We start from the raw sequence: 19242 nt of genomic DNA, 5'->3' as shown, positions 1-19242 counted from the left end.
GGTGCATTCCGCACCTGTGTGCTCCTCCGGCTTGAAGAAGAGATGGGATTGTTCCCCCAAGAGGGCAGAGAATGCAGATGAGGGGGAGTCCCAGAAAGGGGTGGGGATCCGGGTGGGAGTTGTGTCTAACCCTGAATCCCCAGATGTAGACACCAGTCCTGGGGTGGGTGGTGTGGATGTGCATGAAGCTAGTGCTGGGCCTGTTTGCACGCCTAAAACAGACCTGGAGCCCTCCACCCGGGACTTAGCAGTCAGCGCCTCCCTGGAGGCAAATGTATTAAGTAGTACAGGTGGAGAGGAGACCAGGCTCTCTCACAGTCAGCATCAGGCTGCCAGTGAATCCATTGGGCCAGAGCTGCTGGGGTCCCCTTCATGCCTGTCTCCTGGGGAGGGTGATGTAACCTGCATGCCGACCCCGTCAACTAATGGCCTGCAGGGAGTCCCTTGGGATTTTCCCTCCATCGTCACAACTGTGGGTAAGACTGCTGCGACGGTGGAGCGGGAAGGTATAGGGGAGGTACCCGCTGTGCAGTGTAGGTTACAGGGGCAGCCACCTTATACACCACATGAGGAGGACGGTGGGGGATCTGTCTGCAGTGAGGGGTTGGAGGGGGATTCATTTGATAGCGAGACAATGGACATCCTCACCCCTCCAGAGAAGTCCCCATTGATACCTGTGGAGGAGATCAGAGAGTTTATTCACTCCTCCATTGGTGCAAAGCATCGGCCTAAACTAGCCTCGCTTCGCTGGCCTAGCATGCCGAGGCTGGTGAAGTCCCTGAGGGTCATCCTCAGACGGAAGGGGAAGGGGAAGAGGAATGCTGTGTCAGGGAATGACAGGCGGCAGCTGAAATCCTTCCTGGATGACCTGGTGCGGGACATCAGGATGAAAAGCAGCCTCGCTCCTTCGGGAGATGGTGGGTCACAGGGTAGCGATGGTAGCAGTCGGGCCCAGAAAGCGAAGGATATTCTCAGTTTTCTTCGGGAGAGTGCGGCCGAGGGCGCCATCGCTCTCAGTGGGAAGGGGACTGGTGCTGAGGCCTAGTGTGCTCCCGACATGAAGCTTACCATAGCTAGTCTCAATGTAAACGGTAGCAGGGGCTCTCTCCGCAGGTATAACAATCTCTCAGTCCTCAGGGACGGGAGATACGCAGTGAGTTTCCTGCAGGAAACCCATACCACCCCGGGGGACGAGTCCGCTTGGCTCCTGGAGTGGCAGGGCGGGGTCTACATGAGTCACCTTAGCTCCAACTCTAGTGGGGTGGCGATCCTGTTGGCCCCAACCTTCCGGCCAGAAATCATAGGAGTCCAAGATGTTGTGCCCGGCCATCTGCTCCACCTGGCTGTGCGCCTGGATGGAGTACCGCTGCATTTTATCAACATGTACGCTCCGAGGCGCGGGGTGATGCAGACGCGCCTATTCTGTCAGCTGTCCGCCTTGCTGAGTTCCATCGATCCTGGGGACTGCGTCATCCTCGGGGGAGACTTCAACTGTACCCTCGAGGTGGAGGACCGCTCGGGCCTCCAACGCGACCCAGCATCGGCGAAAAAGTTAAAGGAGCTAGTCGGCTCCTTTGACTTGGTGGACAGCTGGCAGAATCTTCACCCCGACTCTAGCACCTTTTCCAGAAGATCTAGAGAGGGGGGTTCCCGGATAGACCGCCTGTATATCTCTCGGGCTTATGTCTCCCGCGTGTCGGCTTCCTCCATGCGGCCGGTGTCGTGCTCGGATCATCACCTTGTGTGGATGGAATATAGTCCTCTGCACCCTCGGGTGGGGTCTGGGTATTGGCACTTTAACAACCGGCTGCTGGAAGACAGCCGATTCCGGGATTCATTCCGAGCGTTCTGGGCCACCTGGAGAGGGAGACGGAGAGAGTTTGGCTCCCTACGGCTGTGGTGGGATGTGGGCAAGGCCCACACCCGGTTTTTATGCCGGGAGTACACTAGGGGGTCGACAAAGAGGCGGGGCTCTGAGATTGAGCGGCTTGAGAGAGCGTTGCTTGACCTAGAGTCCCGTCTTGGTTCGACCGGTGGAGACCATCAAACGTGGCAGGAATACCAGGAGAAGAAGGATGCACTCAGGAATCTGCAGCTTCAGCGGTCCCGAGGTGCGTATGTGAGGTCGCGGATCCAAATGCTGCAAGATTTGGACCGCGGCTCACCCTTCTTCTACTCGTTGGAGAAGTGGCGGGGAGTTCAAAAGCAGCTGGTGGAGCTACTGGCTGCTGATGGCTCCTCCATCACGGATCCTGACGAAATTATCGAAGTAGTCCACACTTTCTATCGGTCCTTATTCTCACCGGATCCATCAAATGCGGGGGCGTGCAGTGAGGTCTGGGAAGATTTGCCAAAGGTCAGCCCAGATGACGCAGCGCATCTGGACGCCTCCCTGACTGGGGAGGAGCTGTCTGCTGCCCTTCGGCAACTCCGGAGAGGTAAATCCCCTGGCTTAGATGGTCTGAGTGTGGAGTTTTATCAGGCTTTTTGGGATGTCCTGGGGGTCGATTACAGCCTTGTTCTAGGGGAGAGCCTAGCCACCGGGGAATTGCCCCTCTCATGGCGGAGAGCTGTCGTGGTCCTGCTGCCCAAGAAGGGAGACCTTCGCCTGCTAAAGAACTGGTGCCCAGTCTCCCTCTTGTGCGCGGACTACAAGATCTTCGCCCAGGCAATGGCCAACCGTCTTGGTTCAGTACTGAGACAGGTGATTCATCCTGACCAATCTTACACAGACCCGGGCCGCTCCATCCAAGACAATGTCCACCTAGTACAGGACCTGATCCACCTGCAGCAGGAGACTGGGTCCCCGACAGCGTTCCTTTCTCTTGACTAGGAGAAGGCGTTTGACCGGGTAGACCACAGTTTCCTGGTGGGCACTCTGCAGGCCTTCAGGCTCGGACCACACTTTGTGGCCCGAGTTCGGCTCCTCTACTCTGCCGCAGAGTGCCTTGTTAAGGTCAATGGATCACTGGCAGCGCCCATTCCCTTCAGGAGAGGAGTACGTCAGGGATGCCCCATGTCCGGTCAATTGTATGCGATCTGTGTCGAGCCATTCCTGAGCCTCCTACGGCGAAGACTGACAGGTCTGGTTCTGCGTGAACCGGACATGGAGGTCGTCCTCTCGGCCTACGCCGATGATGTACTCCTCATGATGACAGATCCCAATGACCTGCGGAAGATGCACGAGTGCCAAGACGTTTTCTCGGCGGCATCCTCCGCCAGGATCAACTGGGCGAAATGTTCCGGACTCTTAGTGGGTCAGTGGCAGGTGAACTCCCTGCCGGAGGAGATGAGAGCTTTTGAATGGAGTACTAGGCGTCTCCTCTATCTGGGAGTCTACCTGAGTCCTTCTGGGGAGACCTGGCTGGCGAACTGGCAGGACCTGGAGACGAAAGTCATGGCCCGGCTGGGGCGCTGGTCAGGCCTTCTCAGGGTGCTTTCCTATTGAGGCAGGGTGGCGGTCATAAACCAGCTGGTGGCCTCCATGTTGTGGTATCGGATGGTCACCTTGGCCCCTCCTGCCCCGTTTGTTGTAAGAATGCAGAGGAAGTTAGTGGACTTCTTCTGGGGCAACAGGAAACACTGGGTCTCTGCAGCAGTCTTGAGTCTCCCAGTGGGAGAGGGCAGACAGTCGCTGGTGTGCGTCCGAACGCAGCTGGCGGCTCTCCGCCTCAGGACTCTGCAGAGATTCCTGTACGCCGAGCACCCTCCCAGGTGGCACGTGTTGGCGTCTTTCTTCCTCCGGAGGGGCTGCTGTCTTCATGAAGACATGCGGCTACCACCGGCGGGTGTCAGCCGTACTGCTTTGCGGAGTCTGCCCGGCTTCTATCAGGACCTACTGAGAGTCTGGAACAAGGTCGCCTCAGGCCGGGAATCCCCTCCTCAGGCGGAGGGCGGGGTCCTGGCCGACCCTTGCCCTACCTCAGTGGCTGTCGGTGCGGCTCAGTTGTGTGGACCGACTCAGGCTGAGCTGCTGGTCGGGCCCAGACCCCGCAATCTTCTCCGGGAGCCGTGTCCACACAACTTGAGCCGTCTCTCATCGATACCCACAGTCCCATTCAGGGATGCAAGTAGGAGGTATCTGTATGGGCTGCTACTCCACATCCTCCACTTCCTTGCCCTTGTCCACCGTCCCGACACACCATGGCGGTCGGTCCTTCCACCCAGAGGTGAGGAGGGTCCCCACTGGAAGTCCCTTTATGCCGGGGTTCTTCCCATGCACCTGGGGGATCTCGGCTGGAGGGTACTGCATTGGGCAGTGCCCTGCAATAACTTTTTCAGTTTGTACATGGACTTCCCACCCACATGCCACTTCTGCGGGCTGGAGGAGACCGTGTACCACATGTACATGGAGTGTGTGAGGCTGCAGCCTCTTTTTGCATATTTGCGTGGGCTGCTTCTCGCCTTCTGGCTGCATTTTAGTCCCACCCTGTTTATATATGGTCATCCAGCAAGGAAGGGGGCATAGAGGGATGAGGATGTCCTAGTCAACTTGCTCCTGGGGCTGGCGAAATCCGCCATCCGTGGGTCTTGGAAACGGGTGGCGGGAGGATCTTCCCGGGCAGACTGCCTGGCAATGTTTAGGGGGTATGTTCGTGCCCGGGTAACTATTGAAAAAGAACACGCGCAGTCCACAGCGGCCTTGGAGGAGTTTCGAGACCGTTGGGCTCCGCAGGGTGTAAATGTCATCGTGGATAGGGATGGCAACATTCTGGTGTAATGTCTATTGTCTATTTGTAGTGCAGTAATTGTGTTTGCCACTGTTTTGTATATATTGTATAGCACCGATATTTGTAATAAAGGATTTTGTAATTAAAAAAAAAGGGGTCAGACACAGAGTGATGCTCCCTCCACACTGCACCATCACACACTCCCGGGGTCAGACACAGAGTGAAGCTCCCTCCACTCCGTCCCATCACACATTCCCGGGGTCAGACACAGAGTGAAGCTCCGTCCACACGGTCTCATCACACACTCCCGGGGTTAGACACAGAGTGAAGCCCCTCCACACCGCCACATCACACACTCCCAGGGTCAGACACAGAGTGGAGCTCCCTCCACACCACCCCATCACACACTCCCGGGGTCAGACACTGAGTGAAGCTCCCTCCACACCATCCCATAACACACTCCCGGGGTCAGACACAGAATGAAGCTCCCTCCACACCGTCCCATCACACACTCCGGGGTCAGACACAGAGTGAAGCTCCCTCCACACTGTCCCATCACACACTCCCGGGGTCAGACAGAGTGAAGCTCCCTCCACACCAAACCAATCACACAAAGGAGGGGTGCTGGGTAGTTATTTTTCCCCACAGGGAGAACAATGGCAGAGGCTGCTGTGGAGAGAGGTACAGAGAGGCCTGGAAGCAGTCTGCCCAGGGGAGGGATGGAGGATGGGGTGTGAAGAGGGAGGGAGGATAGGATTTTTTTGTTGTTGTTTTAACCCCTATAGAGCACTGCTGAGGCCTCGTTTGAAGTACTGTGAGCAGTTATGGGTCCCTTATCTAAGAAAGGATGTGTTAGTTTTGGAGCGAGTCCAGAAAAGATCTCCCAGAATGATCCTGGGGATGAAAGGGTTAACGCGTTTGATGGCTCTGGGCCTGTACTCGCTGGAGTTCGGAACAACGGGGTGGGGACGACGGAATCCATGGCTTCTTCGTGGCCGAGTTTGCAGACGATGTGAAGGTTGCAGGTGGCGGTGAGGATGCAGAGTGCATTTAGACAGAACTGGCAGATGGAACAGTGTTGGGAAGGGTACGATCGTGCACTTTGGCAGAAGAGGTAAAAGCACCCTTTCTCTAAGCAGGGAGAAAATTCAAAAATGCAAGTACAGAGGGCCTTGGGGAGTCCTCGTGCAGGGTTCCCTGAAGGTTAATTTGCAGGTCGAGTCGGTGGTGAGGAAGGCCCGTGCAACGTTAGCATTCATTTCAAAAAGGACTAGAAAATAAAAAAAGGATGAAATCTCGAGGCTTTATAAGGCACTGGGCAGACCGCACTTTGAGTACTGTGAGCGGATGCGAGCCCCTTATCTGAAGAAGGAGGTGCTGACAGTGGAAAGAGTTCAAAGGAGGTTCATGTGAAGTATTTTGGGAATGAAAGGGTTAATGTTTGCGGTTTTGATGACTCTGGGCCCGTACTCACTGGTGTTTAATAGAATGGGGGGGGGGGGGGGGTCACATTGAAACATATGGAATATTGAAAAGCCCAGACAGAGTGGATGAGGTGAGGATGTTTCCTATAGTGGGTTAGTACGCAGACGGTTAATAAATCCAAATGGACCATGATCTGAGTGGTTGAGAGGTGGGAGCAGCAGGTCAGGAGACTGGGCTACGCACAAAAGGCCCGTATCAGTGAGGTGGAGGCTTTGGGAGGGACGGAAGAGGAAGGCTCCTTCAGCAACCAGCGACAGAAAAGGTACCAGACGAGATTAGCGAGGGGACTGATAGAGATGGGTTAAATATTTCTGTGTGTCGATGACATTCAAAGTTCAGGACGTGAGTCAGCAGAGTCTTTCGTTAAATCAAATGGCACATTATCCGTGTCCCACGCTGCACGGGCACATCCCCCAAGGCAACTGGGAGAGCTGGATCTCAGGCTCCTGCTTACCACGCAGGCCCCGCTTGATGTCGGTTACCGCGGCAACGCCACTCACCCGGGAACGGTTTGGTGCTGCGTTCCCGCAGCAACCGGCTGTGCCGGATCCCCAAACCGCACAGCGCAGTTGAACCGACCCACGAGTGGAAAGGGTGGCGCATTCCTCGCGCCTCGCTCTCCCCGCCCCCCCCCCCCCACCAACCTACCTGGCTTGAGGGCCGCAAAGCTGAGGTGGGGGTCCTCCGGAGGATGGGCTCTCCTCTTCTTCCTCCAGCGGCGGGCAGGGTAGGTGTAGAGCTGCCCGGGGGCCATTCCTGCATCATGTGGGGGAAGACAACAATATCTCAGAGTGAGAACGAGGAACACAGCCATGACGGTGATTAAGTTACTGGACTTGTAGCCCAGAGACCTGGATGAACTCTTGGAGAAACAGTTTTAACCCGCACTGTGGCTAGTTTAGAAACTAAATTCTGCTCAGCTGTATATATGGGAAACACGGCAACGTAGCAGTTAATGTAACCCGATTTAGAGCGCCAGTGACCCGGGTTTGATTCCCACCACCACCTGTAAGGCGCTTGTACATTCTCCCTGTGACCGCGTGGAGGTCCAGCAAAATCCCAAAGGCGTGGGGATCAGTGGACTAATTGGTCACATGGGGGTAACTGGGCTGCACGAGCTCGATGGGCTGGCAGGGCCGGTTGCCATGGCAGCACAAGTTTGGCGGGCCAGAACGGCCTGTCAGTGTACTTCATCCCTAAACAACACAATCTCACCAGTGAAGCCCTCCTCTATGACAACCAAGAGGGAAACCGCACACACTCTACCTCAAGTGGCGGCTGACGGTGGGACATTTTGAATAGGGCGATTTCACCAAATTAGTGTCCGGGGCCCAACTTCGCAACGTAAGCTGGAACATCAATGCTGCTGCAATACCGCATTGATGCGGGAGCAGAAAAAGACCATTCGGCCCATTGAGTCTGCTCCACCATTCCGTCAGGGCTGAGTTATTACCCCTTTCAACCCCATTCTCCTGCCTTCTCCACAGAACTTTTGATGGCTTGGCTAATGAAGGACCTATCAAAGAAAAAGATAGAGAAATTCCTCAACTCCATTCTAAAGGGGTTTCCCGCTACTCTGGGAATACGTACACAACGCTGGAAGAACTCAGCAGGTCAGGCAGCATCCATGAGAAAAGAGTAGCCAACGTTTCAGGCCGAGACCCTTCATCAGGAATGGGATTGTCCTTCCTGGTCCTAGACTCTCCCGCTATAGGAAACATCCTCTCCACATCCACTCTATCTGCGTCCTCTGGTCCTAGAGTCCCCCACTATAGGAAACATCCTCTCCACATCCACTCTATCTGCGTCCTCTGGTCCTAGAGTCCCCCACTATAGGAAACATCCTCTCCACATCCACTCTATCTGTGTCCTCTGGTCCTAGACTCCCTCACTATAGGAAACATCCTCTCCACATCCACTCTATCCGTGTCCTCTGGTCCTAGACTCCCCCACTATAGGGAACATCCCCCACATCCACTCTATCCGTGACCTCTGGTCCTGGACTCCCCCACTATAGGGAACATCCCCCACATCCACTCTATCTGTGTCCTCTGATCCTAGACTCCCCCACTATAGGAAACATCCTCTCCACATCCACTCTATCTAGGCCTTTCAATATTTGATAGTTTTCAATGAGATACGCCCCCCCACCCCCAATTCTTCTAAACCCCAGCAAGTACAGGCCTGGAGCCATCAAACGCTCCTTATACATTAACCCTTTCATTCCTGGAATTATTCTCCAATGCCAGCAGATCCTTTCCTAGATAAGGGGCCCAAATCTGCTCACAATAACTCCGCTTTCATATTCTAGTCCTTTCAAAGCGAGTGCCAACATCACATTTGCCTTCTTCACCACAGAAACTCCTTTACACGGAGTTAACGCCTCTCCAAAGCCGCCAGACAAGCAGCTGCTTTACAAATGGGCATTCTTGTACTCTGAGGCTGTTCCTGCTGCCCCGAGAGTTTCCCTACAATCGGAAACATCCTCACTCCGCCCATCCCGGAACAGATACGCGAGAACGGCTCAGGAGGGGCCCCGCCGTGGGCGTTTCGGCACAGCCGTCCCTTACCTGGCCCCCGGTGTCGCTTCTCCATCCAGATGTAGCAGTTGCTCTGGGCGACGCCGGTCTGCGAGTCGAGGAAGGGGAGGCGGACGCTGCGCTCGGCGCAGAGCCGGGCGTTGTAGTTGTGGCACTGCTCGATGGCATCCTTGTAGTACTGCTCTCCGAGGCTGCGGGAAGAGAGGGGCAGACGATTCGGGGGGAGATCGGCAGGATGGCGCATCGCTTTACAGTGCCAACGATTGGCGTTGTCTGTGAGGAGTTTGCACCTCCTCCCTGTGACCGTGTGGGTTTCACCCCACAGTCCAAAGACATACGTGTTAGGGTTAGTGAATTGAGGATGTGCTATATCGGCACTGGAAATGTGGCTTTTCCCAGCACGTCCTCGGATTGTGTCGGGCGTTGACGCAAATGATGCATTTCACCATGTGTTCCGAAGTACCGTGTGATAAATAAGCTAACCTCCGAGAAAACACGCCAAACTTGGCCACTCTGACAGAGGGGACCAATGGAAGAGGTCAGGGGGCTGAAGTAGCAGAGTTTGGTCGGGAGAGGATGGCGGACTGTGGAATATAGGGAAGGAGGTGGGCAACTGGAGGGAGGCAATGGGCAGGGAGGGGAAGGGAAGGGGTGAGAGGGGCTAAAACAAAAAAGGTGGGGAGAGAAGGGAAACAGAGTGGGTTGCTTACTGGAAGCTACAGGAAATATAACATCAGGCTGCAACTCTGCCATAGACAGCCCCAAGCCCGGCTGTGAGGAGGAGGAGGGGTTTGGGCACGAGGCTAGTAACCTCATTCCGTATAAAGACCCAGAGCCTCAGAAATGCCAACAGAAAGCTCCAAACGCCCCATCCCTGGAATGGGAAGGATCTTCGAGGAAGGGGAAATCTTGAAAGACTCTGCCGAGCTGCAGTCGGCAATCTGTACTCCAGTGGGGGCGGCGGGCTTGAGAAAGTGCTCAGTTTGGAGACTACCCAGGAGGCTCCGGATTCAACTTGTGCCTTTAAGATTTAAGCTACCATTTCAGTGCAGAGCGCCGTTGATGAAGTTTACAGCTCCACCAGTCAGCACCGGCTTCTGATGGACTGGGTATGCCCAGCAGAGCTGAAACTTCACAGAGGAATGCGCGGCGATGCTTGCGGGTAGCAAGAATGAACAGTGGCGGTATAAAGGCTGCTGAGGGACGCCAGTGAAAGCATTTCAATTTGGGAGGCCATGGTGATTAATGGAATGGGGCAGAACAAAGATACAACAATAACCTTGCCTTGAGTCCCTTGACACCATCTCTTTGGTCAAGTATCTCCATTTCCTGAGATGACTGAGGCGAGTTAGACTCCCCCCCTCCCCCCTGACCAGCTGCATCACCGTCCGCTACGGGAACGGCAAAGCACACGACCGCAAGTCCCTACAAGGGACTGCGAGGACAGCTGAATGGGGTCTCTCTTCCACCCGTCCAAATTAAATTTTACCATCAAAGGACACGTACGTCACCACGTACAACCCTGAGATTCATTTTCCTGCGCGCGTACTCAGCAAATCTATAGAATAGCAACTGTAAACAGGATCAATGAAAGGCCAACCAGAGTGCAGAAGACAACAAACTGTGCAAACACAAAAACAAATAAGTAGCGATAAATAACGAGAACATTTATCAGAAGCACTCAGCGTTGCCAATGAACAATTTCCGTGACCCCCCCCCCCAACACCGTCAGGCGGGGGGTACAGAAGCCTAAGGGCAAGGACTCATAGGATAGGTAACATCTTTCTTACCACAGGGCGTGACACTACTAAACTCCCCACCATATCCCAGGTCTCATCACGAATGAGGCGCCAGCAGCATTACACTGTTTACTTTTTAAACCTGTGTCGTAAATACACCTTCCTGTTTGTTAATTCCCTCCATTGCTGTAGGGTCTGGAGGCTTGCATGCCTCATGCTTCTGACCCAGAGGTATGATGTGTCGGCTGGAATCAGGGCTCCGGCTCTTGGTAGGGTCACCCATACCAACCAGGTCAAAGGGTAGAGGTCAGGCTGAGAGTGGTCCACCGGTCCTCCAAGTTCAGGGCTAACAACCCTGACTGGTCAAACAAAACTGTTACAGAAACAACCATGAAGAATCCTTCACCGTCTGAGTGTGACGGGATTCCTGAGTCTCCACCCGGGACTTAGTGAAAACCAAGAGGAAGCTACCAACACGATGAAGGAAGCCCTGAACACCGACAAGACCAAAATTGGCCAAGGACAGAGAGAGATGGGGGACCTTCATTGCTGCCCTAAACACCAGTGGCATTATGGGCAGTAAGTAACTTGTGATTTATTTGTGGTAATAGTACCCTGTGTGAGAGTTGTATGTACTGTGTTGTGCACTTTAGTCCAGAGGGGCATTGCCTCATACCTGCATGCTTGAATAAAAAAAGCACCTCACGGCAAGGGAGCAGAATTAGTCCACTAGACCCATTGAGTGTGCTCCGTCATTCCATCATGGCTGATTTATTTTCCTCTTCACCCTGTTCTCCTGCATTTCTTCCCCCCCCCCACCCCCCCCCCCCCCGTAACCTTTGATGCCATGACTAATCAAGAACCTCTGTTTTAAATATACCCAATGATTTGGCCTCCACGCCCGCCTGAGGCAAAGAATTCCACAGATTCACCACCCTCTGGCTAAGGAAATTCCTCCTCCTGTTCAGAGGCTGCGTGTGCTGGTCCTGGACTCCCCCCACCAATGGAAACATCCTCTCCACATCCATTCCCTTCTAGACCTTTCAATATTGGATAGGTTTCGATGAGCAACCCTCCCCCCCCTCTTCCCATTCATCCAAACTCCAGTGAATACCCGATAATAAACTTCAACGAGACGGTGCTGGACCTCGTAGGGAGCTGGCAGGGCCCAGCCCGTGGGGGGGCGGGGGGCGGGTGGAGTGGGCATCAGATATGTACAGTCAGGGGTAAATGTTGGAAGTGTTTGGTTTGGGTCGGGGTCGAGGGAACTGGTCGGGTTTGTAAGGGTGGGAGCTCGGAGGGATGGATGAGGAGAATGGAGTTGCGGGCGGGGGCTGTGGGAGACAAACGCAGAGTCGCAGAGGACATGATGTCGGGGGGAGGAGGCATGGCAGAATTATGGAGGTGGGTTGCGAAATCAGCTGAGGATGTGGGGACGGGGACAGGGTAGCGTGCCTGGGGCTGAAGGAAAGTTGATTCTGGGGCTGCGGTGTAGGAAGTCCCGGTGGATCGGAGGGGTCAGGGACGGGGGGAGGGGGAAGGCGTGGGAAGCTGGTCGGGTTGAGCCCGGTACTGATTGCCCCGCCGGGGAATCGTTGGGAGAGGCGGAGAGTCCAGGACTGGCCACGAATGGAGGAAGGTCGGTGGGTCGAAGGCGGAGATCGAGAGAAGTCCGGCGGTGGGGGGACGGGAATGCTGGCTGGGGCCTGTCCGGCGAGAAGGGGAACAAACTGGGTGGGGGGGGGGTAGCTCTGCGACAGGAAGGAGTCGACGGGACGTGGGGAGGGAGCGAGATCGATGGCGGGGATCGGGTGATGGGGGAACGGGGCGGCTCCGGGGCCGGGAAGCCTGGAAGATCGGGAGTCCGCAGGAATTGGCGGAAAGGGACGGGAGCGTCCGGGACTCACTCGGCGGGCCCGACCCAAGTTGCTCCGACAAGTTGCCCAGGCTCCGGCCCCACTCCTCGCCCGCCTCTGCTTCCCCCACCCCCACATCACCGCGCCCGCCATCCCTCTCTGCCCCCACCCACCACCGCCGCGCTCCCTCAATCCCCACGGCGCTCCCTCATCTTTCCCCCCCCCCCACAAACTTACTTCTTCACAACGTTTTGAATCACCGCCGCCATCTTGCTCGCTCCTTCCATCGGCGCGCATGCGCTGCCGGCGACTAGGACGTCGGGCGGGCCGGACGGACTGCGCCTGCGTCTTTTGCCAGCCCTCCTCTTGACGGCATGGGCCAATCTGCGCCTGCGCACTGGCTCTTGATCCACGTGATCCTCACGCCCGCTCACGGCGGCGGACTGATGGTCTGCAGCGCCGCCTATCGGCTGATAGGCGCACTGCGCAGCTTGCTTGGGGCCGCCAGAACCACGTGGACCATATGTGTATATTTTAATTAATAGTCACAAATACATCTAAATGCTCTGTGAACAAAGGGAAATAATAACACAGGTACACTCATGCAACGAACTATGTATAATGAGTAAAGAGGACGCTAGCACAATCCTGTATAGTTCACATAAAGTGTCCGGCCATTTCCCTGTAGATACTGCCTCATCAGCTCAGTCTCTCCAGCGCCTTTGTGTGTTTCTCAGTAAACAAAATAACTTCTGAGACAGTTTGCATGAAAGAAAATGCAGGGAACACAGAGAGCAGGCTAACCAACACGCTCAAAGTGCTGGAGGAACTTGTCAGGCCAGGCAGCGTCGATGGAAAAGAGTGAACAGTTGACGTTTTGGGCCGAGGCCCTTCACCAGGACTGGAGGGGGACAAGAGGGTGAAAGGTCAGAGTAAGGATGTGAGGGGAGGGTAGGAAGAAGTGCAAAATGGTAAGTGAAATGTGGATCTGGGAGAGGGGGAGGGGGTGAAGTGCTGGGAGGCTGGTTGGTGAACGAGATAAAGGGTTGGCGAAGGGGAATCTGATAGCAGAGGACAGAAGACCATGGGAAGGGCAAGGGGAAAAAGCACCAGAGACGAAACTGTCTCCCAATCTACGTCGGGTCTCACCGATTTACAGGAGGCCGCACCAGGAGCACCAGACACGGTATATAACCATATCACGATTACAGCACGGAAACAGGCCATCTTGGCCCTTCTAGTCCATGCCGAACGCTTACTCTCACCTAGTCCCACCGACCTGCACTCAGCCCATAACCCTCCACTCCTTTCCTGTGCATATACCTATCTAATTTTACTTTAAATAACAATACCGAACCTGCCTCTACCACCTCTACTGGAAGCTCATTCCACACAGCTACCACTCTCGAGGAAAGAAATTCCCCCTCGTGTTACCCCTAAATCTTTGCCCCCTAACTCTCAACTCATGTCCTCTTGTTTGAATCTCCCCTACTCTCAATGGAAAAAGCCTATCTACGTCAACTCTATCTATCCCCCTGTTAATTTTAAATGCCTCTATAAAGTCCCCCCCTCAACCTTCGACGCTCCAAAGAATAAATACCTAACTTGTTCAACCTTTCTCTGTAACTTGAGGTGCTGAAAACCAGGTTATATGACCCCAACAGGCGTAGTGTCGCCTCACCTGGAAGGACTGTTTGGGGCCCTGAACGGTAGACCATGGAAGGTAGGGATGGGGGGGGGGAGGAGCACCAGAGGGAGGCAAGGGGCAGGTGAGGAGATGAGGTGAGGGAGGGAAACAGGAATGGGGAAGGATGAAGGAAGGGGGGTGGGGGCCATTAATGGAAGCAGCCTCCGCTCTGTGGGCCCTGCCTCAGTAAAGCAGCCAGCGCGATCAAAGACCCCCCCTCCACCCACCCTGGCACTCTCCCATCCGGCAGAAAACACCAAACTTTGAAAGCATGTACCCCTGGGATCGGAGCAGTTCCTGTCCCGCTGTAGACAGGCTCTTGGACAAGGTGGGCCCCCCGTCTGCCTGCAGTGACATGCTCCTCTGCATTCTGTCGCCGTTCGGCCTTGTTCCACCCCGGTGCGGCGCGTGGTGATCCGATCGGTGTGGGCAGTGAGCGGGAAGAAGTTTTTCAATGTATCTCGGTCCACGTGACAAGAATGAGCCAATCCCAACAGCAATTTCCTCACTCGCTGGCGCTCAGCCCTCGACCTCGTTAGCCGAGATACGTCCACCCACCCGCTACACGAATACCCCACCGGTCCCTCACTGGGGGGAGTCCAGGTCTGCGGAGTCCCTCCACGGGTTGGGTGTGTGACAGAACAGTGCCCACTTGCCTCCATCGGGGCCCGACCCAGCGACACTCAACGGAGGGCGAGTGAGGGTTCAATCCCAGCCTCGGATGAGAGTGTGTGTGTGTGTGAGATCACCACCATTCCCTCTAAGCTGAGCAGGTGCGCGGCCGCGCAGTAGTCTAAATGCCCCCGTGCACGTAGCCCTTGTTGCCACGCAGCTGGAACTTCAAAAGCTCAAGGGTTCATTTTATTACTAAAGTATGCACACAGAATACAATTCTGAGATTTGTCTTCTCCAGATAGCCATAGAAAGGAGCTGCAGAGGGTTGTAAATCTAGTTAGCTCCATCTTGGGCACTAGCCTACAAATTACCCAGGACATCTTCAGGGAGTGGTGTCTCAGAAAGACAGTGTCCATTATTAAGGAGCTCCAGCACCCAAGGCATGCCATTTTCTCACTGTTACCATCAGGGAGGAGGTACAGGAGCCTGAAGACACACACTCAATGATTCAGGAACAGCTTCTTCCCCTCTGCCATCAGGGAGGAGGTACAGGAGCCTGAAGACACACACTCAACGATTCAGGAACAGCTTCTTCCCCTCTGCCATCCGATTTCTGAATGGACTTTGAAGCTTTGGACACTACCACACTTTTTTTAATATACAGTATTTCTGTTTTTGCACATTTTTAATAATATATTCAATATACGTAATTGATTTACTTGTTTATTATTATTATGTTTTATTTTATTTATTATTTCTATCTCTCTCTCTCTCTCTCTCTGCTAGATTATGTATTGCATTGAACTGCTGCTGGTAAGTTAACAAATTTCACGTCACATGCTGGTGATAATAAACCTGATTTTAATTCTGATGCTGGGGGAGGAGATACAGGAGCCTGAACGCACACACTCAGCGATTCAGGAACAGCTTCTCCCCTGCCATCAGGGAGGAGGTACAGGAGCCTGAACGCACACACTCAGCGATTCAGGAACAGCTTCTCCCCTGCCATCAGGGAGGAGATACAGAAGCCTGAACGCACACACTCAGCGATTCAGGAACAGCTTCTCCCCTGCCATCAGGGAGGAGGTACAGGAGCCTGAACGCACACACTCAGCGATTCAGGAACAGCTTCTCCCCTGCCATCAGGGAGGGGGTACAGGAGCCTGAAGACACACACTCAGCGATTCAGGAACAGCTTCTTCCCCTCTGCCATCAGGGAGGAGGTACAGGAGCCAGAAGGCTCACACTCAATGATTCAGGAACAGCTTCTTCCCCTCCACCATCCGATTCCTGAATGGACATTGAACCCACGAACATTACCTCACTTTTTTTAATATACAGTATTTCTGTTTTTGCTTGTTTTTAAAATTCTATTCAATATACGTAATTGATTTACTTGCTTATTTATTATCATTTTATTTATATTATTATTTTTTCTCTCTGCTAGATTGTGTATTACATTGAACTGCTGCTGCTAAGTTAAAAGTTTTCATGTCACATGCCGGTGATAATAAACCTTATTCGGATTCTGAGAATACAGAGAACCATCTTTTTTGAAAGAAAGACATGAATTTGCCCCCCCCCCCGCTGGAAAAGAAGAAGAAACAAGAACTGGCAGACGCCAAACACCCCCAACCCCTCCCTCGCACCACCACATGGAGAAACAATAAGAACGTCAAATCCCAAACTCCACCCCCCCCCCCTACTCCCGCCTGCCAATCCGCAACAAGAACGAATGGGTGGGAACGCAAAAAAAAGTTGAACTGAAAGAGGCAAAAATGAACTACAGTTAGTATGAACACCAGTCCTATCCCTAAATCTCAAAATTTTGGTAACATCTCCGCAAGCATCGGGACCCAGCGGCCACTCCAACGGCAGCGACTCGAACCAGAGGATTTTCTTTAATGTAATTTTAATGTAATTATGAAATCTGTGTTAACAATATTGTGAAATACTCTGTAATTAATTATGTGTTAGTGAATACAATCCACAAATTTTCTGAATGATAAACGTACCACAAACTTCAACATATTTACTTTGTCAGTGTTTCAAGTTACAACGATGTCACAAATTGTAACAGTAAACACAGAATGGAAGTCAGTAGTTCATTAGTAATACAGGTTTCCCCCGCAATCTGAAGGTAGAGCGTTCCTACGAGACCGTTTGTAAACCGAAATGTCGTAAAGCGAAGAAGCAACTACCATTAATTTAAATGGGAAAAATGTTTCAGCGTTCCCAGACCCAAAAAATAACCTACCAAATCAAACCAAATAATGCATAAAACCTAAAATAACACGAACATTAGGTAAAAGCAGGGATGATATGATAAATATACACCCTATATAAAGTAGAAATATCGTATGTACGGTGTAGTTTCACTTAACAAACTCGGGAAGACAGCGAGACAAAATCGATTTGGAGAGAAAGATCGGCACATACACAAATGTGCATGTACGCACCAACACACGTACACGCATACATACGTATACTCATGCACCAACAACTGCCCGCACAATGTTTCACGGTCATTGTAGTCTCTCTCGGGGTAAACACATGTATAAACTGGGTGTTTTTTTTCAAGTAAAAGCGAAAATCCTCTTTGGTTGGCGAAAACAGGTACTAATGTAGGTCCTTCGTAACAGTGAGCTGTCGTAAAGCGAACGTTCGAGAAATGAGGGACACCTGTAAACTGCCAGCTCACAGTCCACTGGTGCCATCTAGCCAGAACATTTTATTTTTGCCCATTGAGCCTGTCAGTTTTTTTGACTGCCTGACGTTGATTTCTTGAGTTGGAGTTGTAGTTTGTGTTTGTTTGATGGGAATATTACAGCGGAATAACATTTATAAAGTGCGTGTAAGAATTTCCTGCTGCAAACAATGGTTGGTCCACACAGGTGCGTAAAAATAAATTCGACCCAGGACGAGGCGCTTCATCAGGACGGGAGTGAAAAGATGAGAGGTCTGAGTAAGGAGGTGGAGGATGAAGTACAAGGTGGAACCGGAGGGGGTGGAGGAGTGAGGTAAAGAGCGGTGGTCGATGGGTGGAGATGGAGGAGGGGGGAATCTGATAGGAGAGGGCAGAAGGCCATGGAAGGGGGAGAAGCACCAGTTCATATCCCAATCTAAGTCGGGTCTCCCCGATACACAGGAGGCCACACCAGGAGCACAAGATACCTCACCTGGAAGGACTGTTTGGGGCCCTGAGGGAGGAGGTGGAGGGGCATCCTTCCACTTGCAAGGATAAGTTGCGGGAGGGAGGTCAGCGGGGGAGGAACAAATGGACAAGGGAGTCACTCAGGGAGGGAATCCCTGCGGAAAGCACCAAGTGAGGGGGATGGAAAAGTGGTGGTGGGATCCAGTTGGAGATGGCGGCGTTATGTGCTGGATGCGGAGGCCGGTGGGGCGGTAGGTGAGGACCAGAGGAACCCTATCCCTGCTATGGCGGCAGACGTGCTTGAAACGGAAACGATGCGGTTGAGGGCAGCGTTGATGGTGGAGGAAGGGAAGCCCCTTTCTTTGAATGAAAGGCCTCATCCTGAGAGCAGATGTGGCGGAAGCAGAGGAACTGGGAGAAGGGGGTGGTGTGATTACAGGTAGCAGGGTGGGCAGATTTATGGTCCAGGTAGCCGTGAGAGTCATTCGCCTGAGGGACCATTGGGGAGCACATGTCCGCGTGTGTGAGGGAGAGATAAGGAGGGTGCTAGCATGTGTGTGTGTGTGTGTGTGTGTGTGTGTGTGAGTGTGTGTGTGTGAGTGTGTGTGTGTGAGTGTGTGTGTGTGTGTGTGAGTGTGTGTGTGTGTGTGAGTGTGTGTGTGAGTGTGTGTGTGTGTGTCTGTGAGAGTGTGTGTGTGTGAGTGTGTGTGTGAGTGTGTGTGTGAGTGTGTGTGTGTGTGTGTCTGTGAGAGTGTGTGTGTGTGAGTGTGTGTGTGAGTGTGTGTGTGTGTGTCTGTGAGAGTGTGTGTGTGTGTGTGTGTGTGAGTGAGTGTGTGTGAGTGTGTGTGTGAGAGTGTGTGTGTGTGTCTGTGAGAGTGTGTGTGTGAGTGTGTGTGTGTGTGTGTGTGAGAGTGTGTGTGTCTGTGTGTGTGTGCCTGTGTGTGTGTCCGTGTGTGTGTGTGTGTGTCTGTGAGAGTGTGTGTGTGTCTGTGAGAGTGTGTGTGTGAGTGTGTGTGTGTGTGTGTGTGTGTGTGAGTGTGTGTGTGTGTGTGTGAGTGTGTGTGTGTGTGTGTGAGTGTGTGTATGTGTGAGTGTGTGTGAGTGTGTGTGTGTGTGTGAGTGTGTGTGTGTGAGTGTGTGTGTGTGTGTGTGAGTGTGTGTGTGAGTGTGTGTGTGTGTGTCTGTGAGAGTGTGTGTGTGAGTGTGTGTGTGAGTGTGTGTGTGTGTGTGAGTGTGTGTGTGTGTCTGTGAGAGTGTGTGTGTGTGAGTGTGTGTGTCTGTGAGAGTGTGTGTGTGAGTGTGTGTGTGAGTGAGTGTGTGTGAGTGTGTGTGTGAGAGTGTGTGTGTGTGTCTGTGAGAGTGTGTGTGTGAGTGTGTGTGTGTGAGAGTGTGTGTGTCTGTGTGTGTGTGCCTGTGTGTGTGTCCGTGTGTGGTGTGTGTGTGTGTGTGTGTGTGTGTGTCTGTGAGAGTGTGTGTGTGTCTGTGAGAGTGTGTGT

General features: G+C 53.3%; 1 protein-coding gene across 2 annotated transcripts in view; it reads right to left on the bottom strand.

Moving 5' to 3' along the window:
• The window catches only part of LOC132384061 (zinc finger protein ubi-d4-like), a 41157-nt gene extending 28435 nt beyond the window's left edge, over positions 1 to 12722 (bottom strand). The window contains exons 1-3 of one of the 2 annotated variants that reach the window (XM_059955372.1): positions 12528 to 12722; positions 8726 to 8886; positions 6804 to 6911 (exon numbers count right to left, since the gene is read on the bottom strand). In XM_059955372.1, the coding sequence (XP_059811355.1) occupies positions 6804 to 6911; positions 8726 to 8886; positions 12528 to 12577 (319 nt within the window). In that variant the 5' untranslated portion in view covers positions 12578 to 12722. The remainder of the gene's footprint in view (positions 1 to 6803; positions 6912 to 8725; positions 8887 to 12527) is intronic. The other variant, XM_059955371.1, reaches the window with a different exon arrangement.
• Between the last annotated feature and the right edge of the window lie 6520 nt (positions 12723 to 19242).

This window comes from Hypanus sabinus, chromosome 31 (assembly GCF_030144855.1).
Source record: "Hypanus sabinus isolate sHypSab1 chromosome 31, sHypSab1.hap1, whole genome shotgun sequence".
In the NCBI taxonomy this organism is placed as follows: domain Eukaryota; kingdom Metazoa; phylum Chordata; class Chondrichthyes; order Myliobatiformes; family Dasyatidae; genus Hypanus; species Hypanus sabinus.
The sequence above is the reverse complement of the archived record's forward strand: the minus strand, read 5'-3'. Positions and strand labels throughout refer to the sequence as shown.